The sequence below is a fragment of the Fringilla coelebs genome, assembly GCF_963513975.1.
Source record: "Fringilla coelebs genome assembly, chromosome: 2".
NCBI classification, from domain to species: Eukaryota; Metazoa; Chordata; class Aves; order Passeriformes; family Fringillidae; genus Fringilla; species Fringilla coelebs.
Window position 1 is genome coordinate 81,919,206 of NC_140029.1, and position 18,358 is coordinate 81,937,563.

Below are 18,358 nucleotides of genomic sequence, written 5' to 3' on the forward strand. Positions count from 1 at the left end.
AGAAGTGATTGGTGGTGTCTGAAATGTATGAAATTTTAATTTTTTTTTATTGCATCAAAATATTTATGTCAATAAAACTGAGACTGTTTTTCTGCAAAAACAGAATTTTTCAGTTGTTTTGTTAAAAATGAAATTGGGCATATTGGTTCCCTACGCAGCTTAGCATCTTCGATTTAAAAGTGCACTTACCTTTCTGTACTACCAATGTATTCACTGGCAGGTGGGGTGGTATTTAATGTGCTCTGGGATCAAGACCTGGCAAACAACTGTTTAAGCACTATATTTAAAACTGGAAACCTTCTGCTGCAAATCCACTGCCAGGTGCAGAACATTTTCAAAGATAATTTCTAGTTCCACAGGTTAACCACAGCCCAAGATGTGAAGTGTTTGCTGATTTATTAATTTATCCTTCAGCAACAGTGAAGATGAGTGCAGAATACATTTCAGTCTATAGGTAAATGTAGCTGATCAAATATTTTGGGGATTAGTGCATCTGTACAGTGTTTGTGTTGACTTCTTGATACCAGTGGAGTCTGTAGGGTTGTGTACAGTATAAGAATTTTTCAAATTGCTTTTTGATGATTTTTGAAGTAAGGATGTAAAAAGGTGACAATAATTTCATTGCTTTGCTGTTTTAGAATTATTGTTTCTTTGCTTAAGACAAATATAAATATTGATTAAAAAAAGTTTTCTTAATCTTGCTTAAAAGCCAATTTATTTAACGTATCATGCAAATTAAACCCAGATTTATACATTCTGCATTCCTTAGAATAACAGCTTTGTGTGTCAAAAGCAGTTTCCTAAGTGCTGGAATGGATAATGGAGTGCAGTCCAGGGTACATTAATGTAGCATATGTATATTAGAGATATAGAAAATGTCTGAAATTAAAGGGAGTTACTTTTGAAGACATGTATTAGAAATGGCAACACGCCTTTCTTCTGTAGAACTAATTACTTGCCAAGCTTTTGTGCATTTGGAAACATTTGCCCAAAGAATTTTTAAACATGATTGTCAAAAAGAAAGAAACTGATTTAAACTGGCGGAAGTACAAACCCAAGATTGCAAAACACACAAGTGAGGTAAAGTTTTCTGGCTTGAAAATGATGAAAGCAAGCATATGCAGTAGACAATGTATTACAGACATTGATCACTGTAGAAATAGGTGCAATTTTAGAAAAGATTGTAAGATTTTGTATCTTAATATGTAAAATTTATTTTGCTGTCTTTAGAAATAATTTAAAGATCTTTCTCTTATTTATTAATTTTTGAAGGGTATGAGGATTATGACCTCATGTGCAGCTCGGCATAGCTGTCCACTTGGAGATGATGGTGACTCCTTAGAGAACAGATGCCAACTCCCAGTTAACAATCAGTATAGTGCTCCTTCTATCCAGAAGATTTGATAACTGCTTTTCACCAGCTCTCCAGCTTTTTTCCATCATGTTGTCTCTACCAGCCTAAAATTCCCTAAAATGGTCCTTTTGCTGTTCCTTGCAATCCTGCTGTTGAAGGAAGATGTCTGTGGGAACTCTGGGCTTTTGGTTTCAGCACAGGCAAATGAGAGAAGAGTGGTTGCACACATGCCTGGTGATATTATCATTGGAGCTCTATTCTCTGTCCATCACCAACCAACTGTTGACAAAGTTCATGAGAGGAAATGTGGAGAGGTGAGAGAGCAGTATGGTATTCAGAGAGTGGAGGCAATGCTACATACCCTTGACAGAATTAATTTGGACCCCACACTGTTGCCAAATATAACACTAGGATGTGAAATAAGGGACTCCTGCTGGCATTCTGCTGTGGCTCTGGAGCAGAGCATTGAGTTTATAAGGGACTCTCTCATTTCTTCGGAAGAAGAGGAAGGGATGGTGCGATGTGTGGACGGATCATCGTCGTCTTTCCGCTCCAAGAAACCCATTGTTGGTGTCATTGGGCCTGGCTCCAGCTCCGTTGCTATCCAGGTCCAGAACTTGTTGCAGCTTTTCAATATACCTCAGATTGCTTATTCTGCCACAAGCATGGACCTAAGCGACAAAACTCTGTTCAAGTATTTTATGAGAGTGGTGCCCTCTGACGCACAGCAAGCAAAGGCGATGGTGGACATTGTCAAGCGCTATAACTGGACCTACGTTTCTGCTGTACACACCGAAGGTAAGAGGTTGCTTTTTACCACATAAAAATGCCTTTGAAATACTCTGGTGTGGTCTAATTGATGGATGATGATAGTTTGATGTTGTTGGATTTTTGCCAGTCTTACTTAATAATAACTTTACACTCTCTCTGGGTCTGAAGTAGCATCTGAAGTAACATCGTGTTGTCAACTGCTGAAACACACAGGATGGCGTGTGCTCTAGGGCCTCTCATTGCTAAAAGTGCTCGATCTGGAGTCTCCAAACTCAATATAATTTAGTTGACATTTATTTTTCTTTATCTACTAATATGTAGAATAATAATTATGACTGTTTTCGAATCAATGGGTAGTGAGAAAGCATCTGGTCTTAGTGAAGATGAGAGCTAAATCATCATTTGAAACTGTAGCTGAGTCAGAATGTGTTCCTGCTTAATGTCTGAACCAGAGTGGCACAGGTACTAGAAAACATGCAATTCTGGCTAATATTTGAATGCAAGTTGTGCCGGCTCCTCTAAATAGATATCTTTTTATCCTTTTTACAGTACTCCATGGAGTATTGCACCACTTGTTCCTCTGCCTATGAGCATTGGTTTTGGGAGAGAGCAAGGGAAGTTTCCTTGAATTCCCTCACACATTTATGCTCCATCAGGTGTCCAGAAAATCAGAACTGTATGCTAAATTGCTTCCCTCTTTTTATTTATTTGACATAGAGCTTAAGCCTTCTATCCAGCATTCAGAAGAGTATGTGATTAAAGGGAAATGTTATGGAAAAGTGCAGTTGATTTCATCGTTCCTTGTACTGATAGAATTGAGTTCATCTTGCAAGAAGTGACTAGAATTTGATATTGTCTTAAGAGCAAGTTTCGTCAGGCCTTGCCTAATGACACCGCTGCTCAAGGGGTTTTATGGAATTAAGTTCTGTGATGAGTTTTAGGACCTCACCGCATTGCCTCTGTTCAAATAGACAGATGCTGAATGGCAGGCTCAGAATACAAACTGAGAATGAAAAATGTTAAGAGATTGAGTAGTGGTGGTGACGTTGCCGAACAGTGGCAGATGCTGCTGGCTTTATTACAACCAATAGAGAGCAGATTGCCCTTCCCACACACTGAGTATGTTTCTCTGGCAGGCTTTATACTATTCAAAGCCCTTTCTGACGAGATGCTGGTCCAACGGTATAATGTCGAGATGTCTTTCCTCCTACAGATATGCAGAGAACTTATTATGCAGTATTAAATAAAAGAAAAGTTAGAATTTGCATGCAGATTGTTGCAACTGTGTTTCCATCATGACAGTGAGAGCTGGTAAATAGCTGAAACTTTTTTTTGTATGGCTATGCATGAATACAGTAACAGTTTAATCTAAAACTTCAGTGTTCAAAACAGTGTATAAATCACTCTAAATGACATCATGTAGTGAGGGTATTCTGTACCAGCTGATGCTTTTGGCATGGTTAGGTGTGCAGCCCACCCTTCTCAAATATGTATGAATAACATCATGGTCAAAAATAATGCCACTAACAATAGCATAAGATTTTACATGCCGAATACTTTTGATGACTCATCTAGTTGCTGCAATAAACAACTTTTACACCTCTCCTTATTGAGATGGGATGTTTTTATATTCAGTGTGGGAATAGTCATGCTTATATCAAAGTCTGATTCTTCACAGAGTGAAAATATGTACTTTTTCCACTTTCTGGGGACACTCTTTGGAGCAGATGGTAGCATATGGCACATCAATCTTACAGCAAAGGAACTTTGTACTCTGCACTGGAAAGAAGGGACACAAGGGCTGGAGTGGGACATAGATGCTGTGGGCAAGATGAGAAGTAAATGAGATAAGAGCTGAATGTGAAGAAGGACAAAACCAAAATTTTTTATATGCCTACTTCTGCCATTATTAAAGTGCTTATGGTAGGTGAGGTATTGTTAAAACCTGAAGCCTCACTCACAGCATATTTACAGCAATATAATGTTGGACTTCAGTGAAAGAACATTAAAACTGGGTGAATCTTATGATCCTATCATCTAGTTGCATAATCTGGTAAGGATGATGAATAGACTCTCCAGGTAAATACCATCAAAAATTTTATTGCAATAGAACAGATGGTATTTATGATGGAATAAAAAAAAATACTAGCTGATCAAGATACTTCTTTGAAATGTGACAATGTATGATCTTCAAGACACTTTCTAAAGACTATGGCCCATGTTATCCCTTGCATTTTTTTTAGCCACCTTTAAAAAACCATGCACATTAATGCTAAAGAAAAGGAATTGAGTAAATAAACAAAGGAGAGATCATACGTTTGTTTATTTATGTTGTGATTATTTTTCATTTTATTGTGACATCTTGTAACTTATAACATTCTAAATATGCCACTCAACTCACTGTCTTACATTCACAGGTATTATTTTAAAGCAGAAAAAAATTTTGAATTCTGCTCCTTGAGATTTTTACTGATGTAGGATCCCAGAAGATCCCAGAGAAGGTAGTCCTTCTTTTCACACATAGAAGGTAGTACTGGCCAGCAACATTCATTATCTTTATCTAATTTTCATTCATTAACTTGCTTATCAACCAGATTCCTCTGATCTTTATGATAATTTTCTGATCAATATGATCTTTGGCTTCTGTGAGGGATTTCCTTAGAAAGGGAGGATCCTCTCCTCCAAAGCTGGATGGAGAGCAAGAAAGAGACATTAAAAGGCTATTAGTTTCATTCCTTTGATAGTCTCATCAGCAGATAAATTTATAGGTCTCTTTTGGATCTACTGTAAGAAAAGCCTGGCATACATCAACAGTTTCATAATAAAAAGCTTCTTGTTTGAACTTTTCCTTATGAACTTACTAATTATCTTTGCAGTGGACTAATATTGAAGGTTGATCTGAAGTTGTGTTGTTAAATCCTTACTTAAGACTAAATTACACAATTTAAAGTACACAAAAAATGTTGAGAGATTCTTGCAAACTTTGCTCCTTTGACATTTAGCATTACAAATTAAACTAGGTGATACCTCCAGGTTTACAAGCGACCTCTAAAAGTAAATTTTTTTCCTAAAAATGGGAAGGTAGCAAGGATGGCTGTCAGTGTAGCTCTTGTAATTTTTAGGAGGAAGGTTCTTCAATCCCTTCAATATTAAATGTGAGCAACAAATGAATGACAATTCTCATTAAAAAGAAGATATATTTCTGTAGTGTATTTTACATAGGCAAATCAGAAGTCTTTGCAAACCTTAGTCTTGGGTTGTACCTCTGTCTTTCTTGGCTCTGTCAGGAATCATTATCCTCACCTTCCCCCTTTCTTCAACTCTTCCTTACATTGAATCACTTGTGGGACTCTACTCTGAACCAACCTGGCTTTAACATAAAACTTTTTCATGCACACTGAGGGCTGTTTTCCAAAAAGCCATATCAGTTCTGAGGTTCAGTCCACGTGGTGGCCCCATGAACAAAGTTAGCAGTGCATGGCAGGGAGCTGGGAGTGAGCAGGAATGAGGGAAACTGGGATGTGAGCTCCTTGTACTAAGGACCTATCCCTCAAAGCCTGAAGCAACTGCCTCAAAATGTATGAATTATACAACAGGCATGCAAGGGTGCACTGAAGTTCCTACTGATCCAACTCTTTCAGTTGATGTTACAGATTTTTTTTTCCACTTCTGTGGTAGGAGCATAGCTTAAACAAACTTTCCTTAAAATTAAACCAACATTCACTTCTTAAACCAACTTCACAGACAGACAGCAAGTCAATAATGCAGCTGAGAGCTCAGTGTGTGCTTTTGTCTGAGGAAAAGTAGCGCAGCAGAGAGAAGGCCCCTAATTTAGTCTCACTGTCCTGCAAGAATGTTTGAGATCCTTGTTTGTTGCCCACCTCTGTGGAAAGTAATGCTGACAGGAAAGTGGTGAGAGGGAAGCTTGCATGTGTGTTTTTGGGTGGTGATGGCTGGCATGCAGCTCATGCACCACGGGGATTTTTCTCAGCCTTTTCTTGCTTAACCACTTGACACCACAGTTAGTCGAAAATGGTGGGAGAAATTTAGAAGAGGCTGGCTGGCTTCTGAAAGAGACGGAGTTGCCCGTTTGCCTCATTTCCCATATGAAAGAATTCCCTGGTCTTTTTGAAAGATCAAAGAAAAATATATGCAATTTTCTCTTCACCAGTCACTGAGGTTTGAAAGCCTCATTCTGAAAGCCAGTTTGAACTCAGTACTCTCCTGTTAAGCAGACTGACATTTGGATCAGGCCTTCCTAGTCAGAGACAAGATCAATCCCTGAGAATCTCTGCTTAAAATTTGCCTGGAGTCAAATGAATTAATAACTGGAAAGGCAATTTTCATTGCCTTTGGAAACCATTTATTTTGCTGCACTGAATGGGGTGAAGAGGTGATGTATGCTGGAAAAATAGAACTGTACAGGGGTGCAACTGGAACACAATGAGCCAAATATATTGGGGGTGGCAAGGGAGGCATTTATTCTGGTTATGTAAAAAGTGTAATTTGCTTTTGAAGGCAGCCTTAAGAAATAAGACAGTTTGTTGACATTTTCCTCAGGCACCTCTTCAGGTAAACATTGAATGAAACTCATCCTCAAAGTCCTCAAAATGTTTGACTTCACTTTCCTCCATTTAAATTAATCATAAGTGCATATAAAGAGGGGGTTCACATTCATTTTCTTGGGATGTAATCTGGCAAGCATAGTGAAAGCAGACCCCTTTTTCCCTGCACATAAAGGTTATTTCACACAGTTCCTTTCATTTTTGTTCAAATGTGTCCAGTCAAAAGATTTTTTTGCCACCATCCTTTGCTCCCAAATAAAAAGCTAAATCAAAATTAGTCATAGTCTGTGAGAATAGGAGGAAGAAATGAATGAAAGAACTGAAACAAGTTGATGTTAAACCAGTTGCCTGGAACAGGCTGTACTTATATGAAGTCTTTCCTTTAGACTCTAGGTTTGTCTCCTTTAGAGACAACAATTGTATCATGGTCAAAAATACTATTTGCTTCTCACAAAGTAATACAATTGAAATTTGGGTTAATTTTTTTTGAAGCAGAGGTGAAATTTTTTCATGCTTCATATGCAGAAAAAACCCCATGTTGAAAGATTTTATCAAGAATGTCTGTGCTAGTCCATGAAAATATTTTTATTTGCAGACAAAATCTATTTCTAAAAATCCATTCCTGAAAATTGAAGAATTTCCTGTCTAAAGATTGGAGATTGGAGTGTATTCTATTCCAGCAATATTTAATTTTTGCTGTTGAGCAAAAATAATTATGTGTTTGGAGTTTTTTCTGAAATTATTTTTAAACTGTTTCAAAGATAAATTTCGAGATCAGAGTTATCACAATTTGGTATTCTCTTAATCATATTAATCTTCGAGCAAAACTGAAAAATATCTCTCATCTGAAAGAAAATAAGGGGAAAAAAATACCCAGTTCAAGTTCCAGTCCTATCCTGTTGCTGGGTCATTTTTATTGAATATTGACATCTGAAAGAGGTAGCCATTTTCTTGTCTAATTTCAAATATTGATCTCAATTGTGAAAAGTGAGAAAATGCTCTCTGCCAGCTGGGAATACTGAGACAGAAATGTGAAGCAACACTGAGTTAATGTTTGTCTTGCTCTGCAGTGAGTGGCTGCCCAGACAACATTTTAACACTGCTCAGGCCAGACACACCTGCTGTGAAGGATCTTGGCTGACATCAAAATATAAAGTGAGGGGTATACTCTGCATCTGCGAGTGTAATGGGGATGAAAATTCTTAGGGAAACTACCACAAGACTGCAAAAGGAATATGAGCAAGGAAGTGTGCTATTCTAAATCTTAAAAAGAAAATTAATTTTTAAATGAATGACAGAAGGTGGACATAGCTAAAAGCAGGTCACTGAGATTGTCAAAATGTCACTTTGCTTCATTTTTTTAGGGGCTAAGAGTTTAATGTCACTTTTCCAGCCACTTAGACTCTATAGCAACTCAGGGAAAATTTCAGTGTCGTGAAACTTGCCTTCACTGAGAAGAAACAATGGGACTCCAGCAACCTCCAGCTTCATCTTCCCTTTTTCCACTGCTCAAGGCCTGGAAATAGCCCAGTTACTGTCCCCGTGCCCAGGCTGCACCTCTTCAGTCAGAGAATGATCTATAAAATTGATGAGATTTGGAAATCTTTCAGAAAATAAAGTTTCACCACACAGTGCTTCCTGGGTCAGAGCAGTGTGATCGAAGATGATTCTTCTAATATGTGTTATCAGATGCCTAAGGGTAATGGTAGTGATTCCTTTTCTGTATCCCTCATTGATGTTTTTTCTTTGAGATTAAAAAGTACGTGCTATAGACTTGTTTGGAAAACAGATATTCCATGCAATTAAAAAAAATACATTTCCTGAAGTAATTTTTGTCCCAAGTAATAATTCAAAGCTAAAATAGCAACATTTTTTAGTGACTAAAAGCTCTGAAAAAATTAGAATTTGGTCAAAATAAACTGCTTGACGGGTCTATATTAAGAGTGGATAGAAGATAACTTGATAAATCAAATGAGATCTCTGTTCTAAACTGTGTTCACTTTTAATTGCCCTTCACAGATACTAGTGTTCCTTAACAGTTTTGAAAAAGGTGTTTTATTCAAGAAAGAGCTGGAAGTTTCCCTTATATCCCATTTTATTTAGCATGTCTTGTATTACCAATCTGGTACACAACTTAAACATTTTTGGATATATTGAAATGTATCCAAAATGAATCCAATAGTTAAGGAGAAGATGATAAACAAGGTCCTGTTATTCCTTATTTGAAAACATTTGTGGTACTTCTGAATTTGTGTTCCTTATTCTTCAAACTGTATATTTTTCTTTTTCTTCATATATGTTACCTAGTGGAAGCAAATTTAAATCATCAATTTGTTAAGTAATATTTCATAGATTTTGAGGTCAAAACTAAATTTATATTTAAGTAACAAAACCCAAACCACCAAACCTAAAAGACTCCCAAAGCATTGTTTCATATTTGTTGAAATTGATTCTGTTATTAAGAGCTCATAGGTGATCAGAACACTGTTGAGATGGGAGCCAGGAACAAGGGGAGAGAGAGAGAGAAAAAAGCTATCCAACACCATTGGAAGGACTAGGATTGAGTGCTAGTTTAAAACCACAGGTAGGAAAAGACTTTGCAAGAAACTAGGATTTAATTTCCTACAGAAACAAGGGGAAAAAAAGGATGTCTTGCACTTGTCAGTACCTTTATGCATCAAAACCATATCGTAGGCAGCTTAATAGTGCAGGAATTAAATCAATGATGCTTCAAAATGTGAAAATTTCTGTGCATTTAAGGAGCAGAATATATATTTACATTGGTAACATTAAGAACATTTTCTGTGCCTATAAGAGCTAATTTGTGATTTCTTCAAAAGCTAAGAAAGGGCAAAGGGCTTGTGCTGGATCTTTTAAACTTTTCCGCCTTCCCTGAGGCAGTTCTGACTAGCTGATCCTTGAATCATGCAGGAGACAGTGATCTTGGAGGGGAGCCAAAATTTATAGATTTACTTTAATTTAGTTTGAAAGCCACTGGAGAGAGAATAATGTTGCATCCATCTTACTAAAATCTGATTGCAGGCTCATGATATGGAGGCAGCCCATGCTGTAATGCATGGTGTTTATATCATTATATTGTATGTGTATACATTAAAGGAGTGATTGGGAAGGTTATTAACAGATTAGTTGCCATCTACCTTGGCAGCTGAATTTGCAGACAATACTCCTCATAAATCGCTGCCTTGTTTTTAAATGAGCATAATGTAACTCATAATTCTAAATATACTGACTGGAAAAGAATGTATATAAAATTTCCTTTCCTGAAGGGCTTGATCTTTCTTTCTGGATGTCTGACAACATTTATGGCTGGCCAGATACATGGTCCAGGTGATATATGTGAAAGCCTCCATATAAAATCAATTACACTGTCAAAGGGCACACAAACAATGTATGGGGAATGGCTTTTCTCAAAGTGCAATAATATACTTGAAAAATTGCAAGGATAATATCTGGGGAGGATGGTAAACCATCACACTGAATGAGTCCCATGGCCAAAATCCAACCTAACTGTTGAGAACAATGGAAGTATGAGAAAAATTCCACAAACTGTTCCTCAGTCTGTTGTGATCTAGTCAGACACCTCCTATTTGTCTTTCGCTAGGATTACATGGTTTGTTTGTACCTTTTCTTCTTGAGACAGATTTCTTCTAACTTTCCAGTTGACATTACAGGGGGTAGGAGGAAGAATAGAGGAAGTACTGCCAAAAGAAAGGTGCAAAATAATATTGAGGGGACTGTGATAAGGATCTAGGAAATTTCAGTGAAGATAGCTACAGCAGACAATTCAGTTGTCCAAGACTGATATTCTGGAGCGCATAAGGCGAGCATATATAAACTGTAGTTGAAACACATGGCCAAATCACAGAACATGTTCACCCTTCCCTGGTTTGAATCTATAGAAATTTGTTCTCCATATCTTATTTCTGCTGGGTAGGATAGGTAATGAAATGACAGCTAGTTATTAGCAGTTATCACTTAGGCTAAAACATTGTTTATGAAAATACACACAGAGCATCTTCACCTAAGGACCTCATACAGAGACAGAGTTGATTTCATTATCAGGTAGTCTGTTCAGACTGTGAACTACTCATTCTTCAAATGAAATAACCAGCTGTTTTCTCCAACCCAAAGCCTTTTATTATAATAAGCTCTTCCAGGGAAAATATTCTTTTTCCAGGCATTGCTCTAATCTTTATTTTGGTGAAACCAAAGAGCTCTGGTTCTCCTGTCACTTCTGTAAAGTGACTTTTCCAGATGCTGAGTTTTTCTTTTAGTCCTTGTATAAATCTTCGCAATTCTGTCAAATTCATTTTTAAGAACATGTACCCTTTCTCTTACGGAAATTGATATTCTATTCTCTACACCTTGAGGCCAGGCAGGACTTCAGCATACAAAGTGATATTTCTTACCTTATTAGCAAACCAATACAGTGGTGGCCTGTAAATATATACTGTTGATTTTTCCCTTTACAGTTATCTTCCTCCCTGTCATAGCTTCTGCTTATCTGGCTTACTATCTCACCATTCTCAAGGTTCAGTGTGGTTTTTTTTTAAACCCACTGTTTTGTTTTTGATTGCATTAATTCTTTACTGCTCCCTCTGGTAGGTATGATTTTTTTTTCCATTATCCCTCCCTGGTCAAAATAAGATTACTGAGCAACTTCAGGGAGATAATTTTGTAAATATGACAGGATGTACTGATTTGGAAATTTCTAAAAATTTTGGTTCATGTGACCCTGACTATCAATCAGTGCAGACTGAGCCCTGGATAAAATAAAGGCCATCAAAATTGCACACTCTTTTTAAAGTTCTTTCACCTAGAGAATCCAGACTTAGCCCAGATGTATTCTAAAGTTCAGGTTTAAGGTCTATATTCTCCTTTTAAAATATATGATTCTAAGTGGAAATTTTTTCAACAAGGCTACATTCCTAAAGCTTAGTGTATTACAGGGGTTAAATTTGCAGATTTGGCATTTAGTGAAAAACAGGACACTTTTTTCACATGCAAGCAAAGCATTGAAGGTGAAAGATAAACTGAAAATCTTCCTCTAGTTTACTTTCAACAGGGTTCATACCCAACTTCAGTCTCAATTGCGTTAGGATTGGGTTCTTGAACACAATACCTGTTGCACTTGAAGAATCCAACACCATCAGGTGTCTTCAGATATGGTTCTTGTAAGCAAGTAGAGTGAGCAGTCAGGGAGGATGTGGACATGCTTTTGGGGGTGTTCCTTAACTTGCAGAAAAAATTGTCAGTGTCCATGATCTGAGAGCACTGCTGAACAGGCATCCTTGCATCCTGACTGCAAAAGAGTGAAGCTATATTTAAGCACGAAAAAGGAGCAAAACTCTTTTCCATTTCAAACTTTGGAAGCTTGGAATGGGATCATATATCTTTGTTGATGGAGAAAAAGCAGTGAGTGTCAGCTCCTTTCCCATTTCCATGATAGCTTTGCATCTCAGAGACAAATTTTATCATAGATTTCCAAAGAAGTCCAGGGAGGAAAATGAGTAATGTATGCACTGCTCATTTGGTTTTATGAATAGAACAGAACATCAGGTTGCATTTGTAAGTAGCTCTTCATTTTTCTTCCATCTTGACCACACAGAAGTACAGGACTCAAATACTTTTCACATTAACAGAAGCTTTCAAAAAGGTTAGGATATGTGCCCAAAAGAGAACTGTGAGAGAGTACATATTATCTTTCCAATATAAGCTTTCCATACGTCGCCAATCATGGTTATATATAAAAATGGTTATTTGGTTTTTTCATTCTGGCAGCACTGTGGGATGTGAAATTACCTTGCTCATTTTCATGCATATGCAAAAAGACAAGCAATTTGTCTGACCTATTTCTTGTCCTAAAGGGAAAGTATGAGAAAAACCTCAAATTTGAGGGGTTTTAAAAAAAATAAAGTTGTATCAGATGCTCTCTTTCCCTGGCTTAAATATCTGCCTTGAAAGACCACTGTACAGGGTATTTCAATGCTCAGCTTCTTATTTTGGCACATTCATGCCTCCTGAAAAGAAAGTGATATGTAGATGGTATGTGCCTTACTGGGTATGGAGCTGAAGATTTTGTTCACTCAAGATAGAATTTCTATGGAGGACCTTTTTTTTTCCTCAATCCAAAGGTATTTATGTAAAGCATGTCTGTCATCACACTTTAGTTGTTCAGAATAAAACCTCTGGTGCAGCATGCATTCAGAGATCTCAACCTTGTTGGCTTTGCATAGAAAACAGACTGCTGCAATGACTGGGATGGGCTAGGCACCTAGTATCTTCTGGTAAGCTACCCTAGATTCAACTGAGCTGTGGAAGTTTTATAGTTATAATAACATCCTGCCATGGAGTTGTATTGAGAAGTGAGAGTTGCTTGACCTCTAGATTTTCCATTTCCTCCAGCTTGTGGAGCAGTGACATGCAAATAGGTCTGGCACAGGAGATAAAGTGCTGAGAAGAGCCTCAGTCACTTATGGTCAGATATGCCCATGTCAGGCTACGGTGAAGCCTCTGCAATTGCATGCGATGGCATGGTCACACTCAGGCCCATTAGGAGAGGGAAGTTTGTTGTGCTCTCTGCTCTGTCCTGTGGACCTGCCTTTGCTGCTGGATTAACTTGTGTGTCTGTGGATGGAAAAAACAGTACTCTCTCTTGCAGCCCCCTTCCAGAGTGGCAGTCAAATCAAATCCCCCAAACCAGAAAAGTCAGCCTGAGAATATAGGCCATGGAGAGCAAGACAGTGGAGTGGCTACTGGAGAAGGGAGTTTGGGATGGTTTATGTGGAAGTGAGATCCAGTTGCTTGCTCTTCTGGACTATCTCTGTGGCCCTGATGAAACTGTAGATATGCCAATGTCTTATGATGGAGAGACTTGTTCAAATACACATTTGGGCTGTACCATTGCAGCCTTGTGCTCAAACTCATTAGTCCTTTGGGAAGTATGGCATGGGGCACAACACTGGGGCTGAGCATCTCAACACAACAGGCTGGATCAGAGCTGCTTTGGGTGTGCCTGCAGTCCCATCTGTAGCCTGGTGGGGACATGCCTTCAGCCATCTGCACGGGGCCTGCTAAATGATTTTATAATGGTTTGGCATTTTGTAGGCTGAGCATTGGCACACATGGGTGTCTTTGAAGCATTTATTACAAACACCCACAGTGTGTGATGGAAGTGTTATGAGGAGCAATACTTTGGAGAGAAGGGACACTGAGACACTACTTGCAATGTGGGGCAGAGAAACTCACGGACGTGCAGTTTGAATACATTTTTGTTGCCAAACACACAGGGGATTGTGCCCTTAGAGAAGGTGCTCTGAAACATGGAGAAAAAGTATCTTGATTGACACAGCTTCCCTGGAAAAGAGGAAGAGAACACTAGAAACATGGGAAAATGAAACCTGTAAGGCTGGTTCCTATTTCTCTGACACAAAAGCTTTTATCTGATTCCGGTTTTTTTCTCCTCTTGAACAGTTGGTAGAGTGGGTGTTACATTCAACACCTCCGTGTGACAAATCTCAGCCTACAAAGTACTGACATGTTACATTTCATTAACCATATGGGACCTAATTATACTGCCAGCTAAAATACAGGTGCAAGTCCTAAGGGACCTGTTTGCTGTATGGGCCCTACAGAATTTTAAAGTGTCTTTTCCTACACAAATCAGAGAGTTCATTTGATATTTGCAATACGGACAGCTTCATCAAGCTTTATAGAGCCTAACTTTTAATATCTAGCTGAAGTAAAAGGTAAGTTTTTACTCACATGATTGAAGGGTTTGGAGGAGAAGGGGCAGCATCTCTGTGTATACTAAAAAAATTAAAAATCGTCAGAGTCTTCCCAGGAAGTAGTATTTCAGCATTTTGCAGTCATGTCCATAAAGAAAACTGGCCAAAGGTAGACAGATTCCATAAAAGAGTAGAGCCTTGACATTCTCTGTCAGACAACCTGGAACAAAGTGGCCCAGATTTGGCAGTGCTCTCCCTGTCCTGTCTGTCCTGCTGAGACGTTGGCTCAAAGACATGAGCACAATGTAATGCCACTTGCGGCTATTTCATTACAGATTATCTTATCAGGTGGGCTGTGGAAGGGCAGGAGTGGACTCTGTGCAGATGGGCTATGAGTGCTAAGAGGGCTCTTAGCAAGAGGAAGCAGAATACCAAAGGTCTAGGCGAAGGAGAAACACAAGAGTTCAGGATTAAGAGAAACAAATTGCAGAAATAGCAATGGTGCTTAAGACTAATTGCTTCACTGATAGAATTTCTAGACATGAGTACTTAATATACCCTAGTTCCTATTCAGAAAATTCCATCTACAGGCCCTGAAATGCTTAATGAATTTAATATAATTTTATTACTAGGAAATCAAAGGCCTGAAGGTTGGCATGCTGTACTGGAGGACAACCATGGCACCTATCTTTTTTCTCAGACCTTTATTCTTCATTGGACTGGGCTGTCTTTCATGGTGATGGTCATGACCTATTCCTATACAGGAGGTGCCACACTGGGTCCTTCAACTGTTGTAAGACAAGGCCTGAAGTTGTTCTTCAGACCAGAAGTGAAAGTGCAGTGAGATGCTCTCAGTATTATTGAAGACACAGTTAAATTTCAAGCTAAAGCAAACTATGGAATACAGCAGCAACTCAGAGCGGTGTTTGCATTTATAAGCAGTTGATCTGTGCTGAATATGTCAAGTAGAAATGACTGAATTTTGCCTTATAAAATGACTCTTCAAATCCATCATGTTAATACCTTCCCATAAGCTGATGGCTTCTCTCTGGAAAGATGTGTCATTTCGATATGATCATGGTAGAGGTGCTACTTGTTTCATTGCACAAGCAAGAAATTAGTAATTACTTCAGAGTTTGGTAGAGGTGCTTGTAAAAAAGTCATACTTATAACTATGATAATATTTGAGAGATTTTTGTGTGTATTTGTTCTCTACATAAGTGTGAAAACATATCTTTATAATGCTTTCCTCATATTTTTTCAGTGGAAAACAGATAAACATTTTGTAGTGAAAGGAGAGGTTTTTTTTGAATGGGAAATGTTTTTCAAAATAGCAAGAATGGGTGTTTGTGCATTTTCATTTTATGCTGGCGGAATTTGCCGTGGTATTATCACCTACTGCCCACAGTTGTGGACATCCATAGGTGAGACATAATATGCCCAATGGCTATTTCTACTGTCTTCCAAAAATAGCAATGGTGAATTTGCAGTGAAACTATTTTGTTAATCTGCATCGATATGTAAGAAGATGCTCTGACTTCAAAGATCAGCAATTTGCCATGCATGCAAAATTTGCTGAATAAATAATTAGACTGATTGCTTTGGGTTTAAATATAATTCAAAAAGTATTTGGGGCACCATACCAAGTAATTACAGAGGCACAGGGAGTTGGTCAGATTGTGAAGATGATCTATTTAAGGACTTTGCTTGAAATGTGCTATGTATAAAATATATTATTCTAAGGTCCACAATGAGGTTATTGACCCAGTAGAATCTTTCCAACTGAAAAGTCTATAAAAAAGTCACCAAGCTGCACATTCTGATGGGAAAGATCTTGTAGTAAGAAAGGATATTTACTGCTGCACTCTTTCTAATCACCTACTGCTTAAAGTTATGAGCAATTTACAATCAAGAATTGTTTACCAATTACTTATGAACTATGTATTAGCAATATATCTAACTTTTCTAGTAGAAAGCCAGTAGTAGCAAAACACCCTGTCCTGCAGTCGAAAAAGTACCAAGCAGAGTTACCAGACCTATCTGTGCATAAAAGAGCAGTGGAAAAAGCACTCCTTGGGTCTTCAGATTAATTTTCAGTCTGAGCTACATTGCCTTGACTCAGTGCTGTGCTTGTATAGTGTTCTGTCCTGCCAATTTGTGAACACACACATTGTCAGTTTGCTCAACAGGAACATGAATATTTCTTTCGCAGGCAAGAATTGTTTTGGGTTTTTTTTTCTGCAACTCTGCCTTTGCTGTGATTCTGTTGTATACTTATTTGCACTGAAAGTCTTTCCTCTCTCTTGTTATGCACTTGAATAGCATCTAGCATCCAGATACAATCACCTTAGCTAGTGCTCATATACATCATTTTAAGTAATTTGCTAAAAGAACTACCATTCCCAAATAGTAGCACTTGCAGTCATGACTGCCTTTACTGATAGAGCCCAAATCCTTTCCTTTTATCAACATTTTTATTTCTGAGGTCTAGAGAGTGCAATAGAATTGGACTAAAAGTGTTGGCAGTTTCAATCTAACACGTACTCTGCAGGGTTCTGGTTCAGAAAGTGCTCTGAACCCTTTTGCTATTTTTACTCTCAACAAGAGAGCTGTCTAAGCAGCAGCAGCAAATCAGAAAGAATCCTTTTCTGATAGACAATAGACTTCTGATTCTATGTTTGACAAATTTTTTAAATCGTCTATTAGAACAAGAACAAGAACTGTTCCTGCTGATGAAGGAATTGCCTGCTTGTTTTAATTACATGTTTCATCAAGGACTCTTTTTATGTGTGGCAATCAGTTTATTCGTTTTCCTCCCCACAATACTTTTCTCTGAGCAAAACCACTTGACTCTTTGGTCTTGATTGAAGCAGAAACAGGTATATTATTGTAAATTCTGCAAAACCAGCCCCTTGGAATAAAATTGTTATTGGGGAATACTGGTAGTTACTGAAATGCTTGCTCTGCATATTTGTGTGGTCCATAAAAAATGGTAGCTGTAACATGCTGGTGGCTCAAAATTGTATCTGAAAATTGTACCCTCATGGAACTTTGGGCTAACTATTCCAGTTCTGATGCCAACACCTTATGTTTCTCATATTTCTGAGAGTAATTGTGGACTCTTTGAAATAGATTAACCTGCAGTTGTTTGGAATGGGAAATTTAATCTCCTTGAGCATGTGCATATCAGAGAATAAAAAAGATCAATGGCTGTGCTTAGGCACTGCACTCCCTAACTGTTAACTCATCCCCTGCTTCAGTTCTGGACTATTGCAATGACCCCTGTACAAAGCAAAGCTGCTGCAATGAAGGCTGGAGCTAAGCAGTGCATGCAGAATAATTTATGTTACTTGTCCTTGTTCTGTCCATTCTCCCATTGTGCAGAAGCCCCTGTGTAAACATAAAAAGGCATCATTCTTCTTGGGAGCTTTACTGGAGTAAATGTCATGGAATTCTGATTTTTCAGTTGCTGTATGTGAAGAATCTCAATTTGCTTTTTCTTGAAAAGCTGGTCAAATCTGATCATACCAGACCTGCATATTTTGAATACTTTGTGATTCATGCTATTTCCAACTGTGCCTGGAAATTATTTGGGACAGTTCAGGCAAAAATGATTCCAGGGTCTATTATAGCAATTTTATATTGTAGAGAATCGTGTTTCACTGCTAGTGAATGTTCTCTGATGATGAATATAGTATAACTGTTACCTTTTTTTCTTGATAAATACCTTTCTTAACCTGTAGGCACATATTAAACAAAGCAATTATCAGTAGAAGTGCAAACACAGGTTTTTTTATTCTGTTTGAATCTTTGCATATTCCTCTTTATTTTTTGAGGATCTTAATTTCTTTTCAGCTCTCTACAGCTTCTTGAGATATTTAGTAGCTGCAAATGTATTATTATTAAATGTGCTTTGTTTT

The 18,358-nt window shown here is 37.9% G+C and overlaps 1 protein-coding gene across 3 annotated transcripts in view; it reads left to right on the forward strand.

The window, feature by feature from the left end:
- Window positions 1-1,470: 1,470 nt before the first annotated feature.
- Window positions 1,471-18,358, forward strand: part of GRM5 (glutamate metabotropic receptor 5) — a gene marked incomplete at both ends in the record, with an annotated part of 230,135 nt that continues 213,247 nt past the window's right edge. For 2 of the 3 annotated variants that reach the window (XM_084226279.1, XM_084226280.1), the window contains one exon: window positions 1,474-2,152. In XM_084226279.1, the coding sequence (XP_084082405.1) occupies window positions 1,474-2,152 (679 nt within the window). Of the gene's footprint in view, window positions 2,153-18,358 lie in introns of all 3 variants that reach the window. The other variant, XM_084226281.1, reaches the window with a different exon arrangement.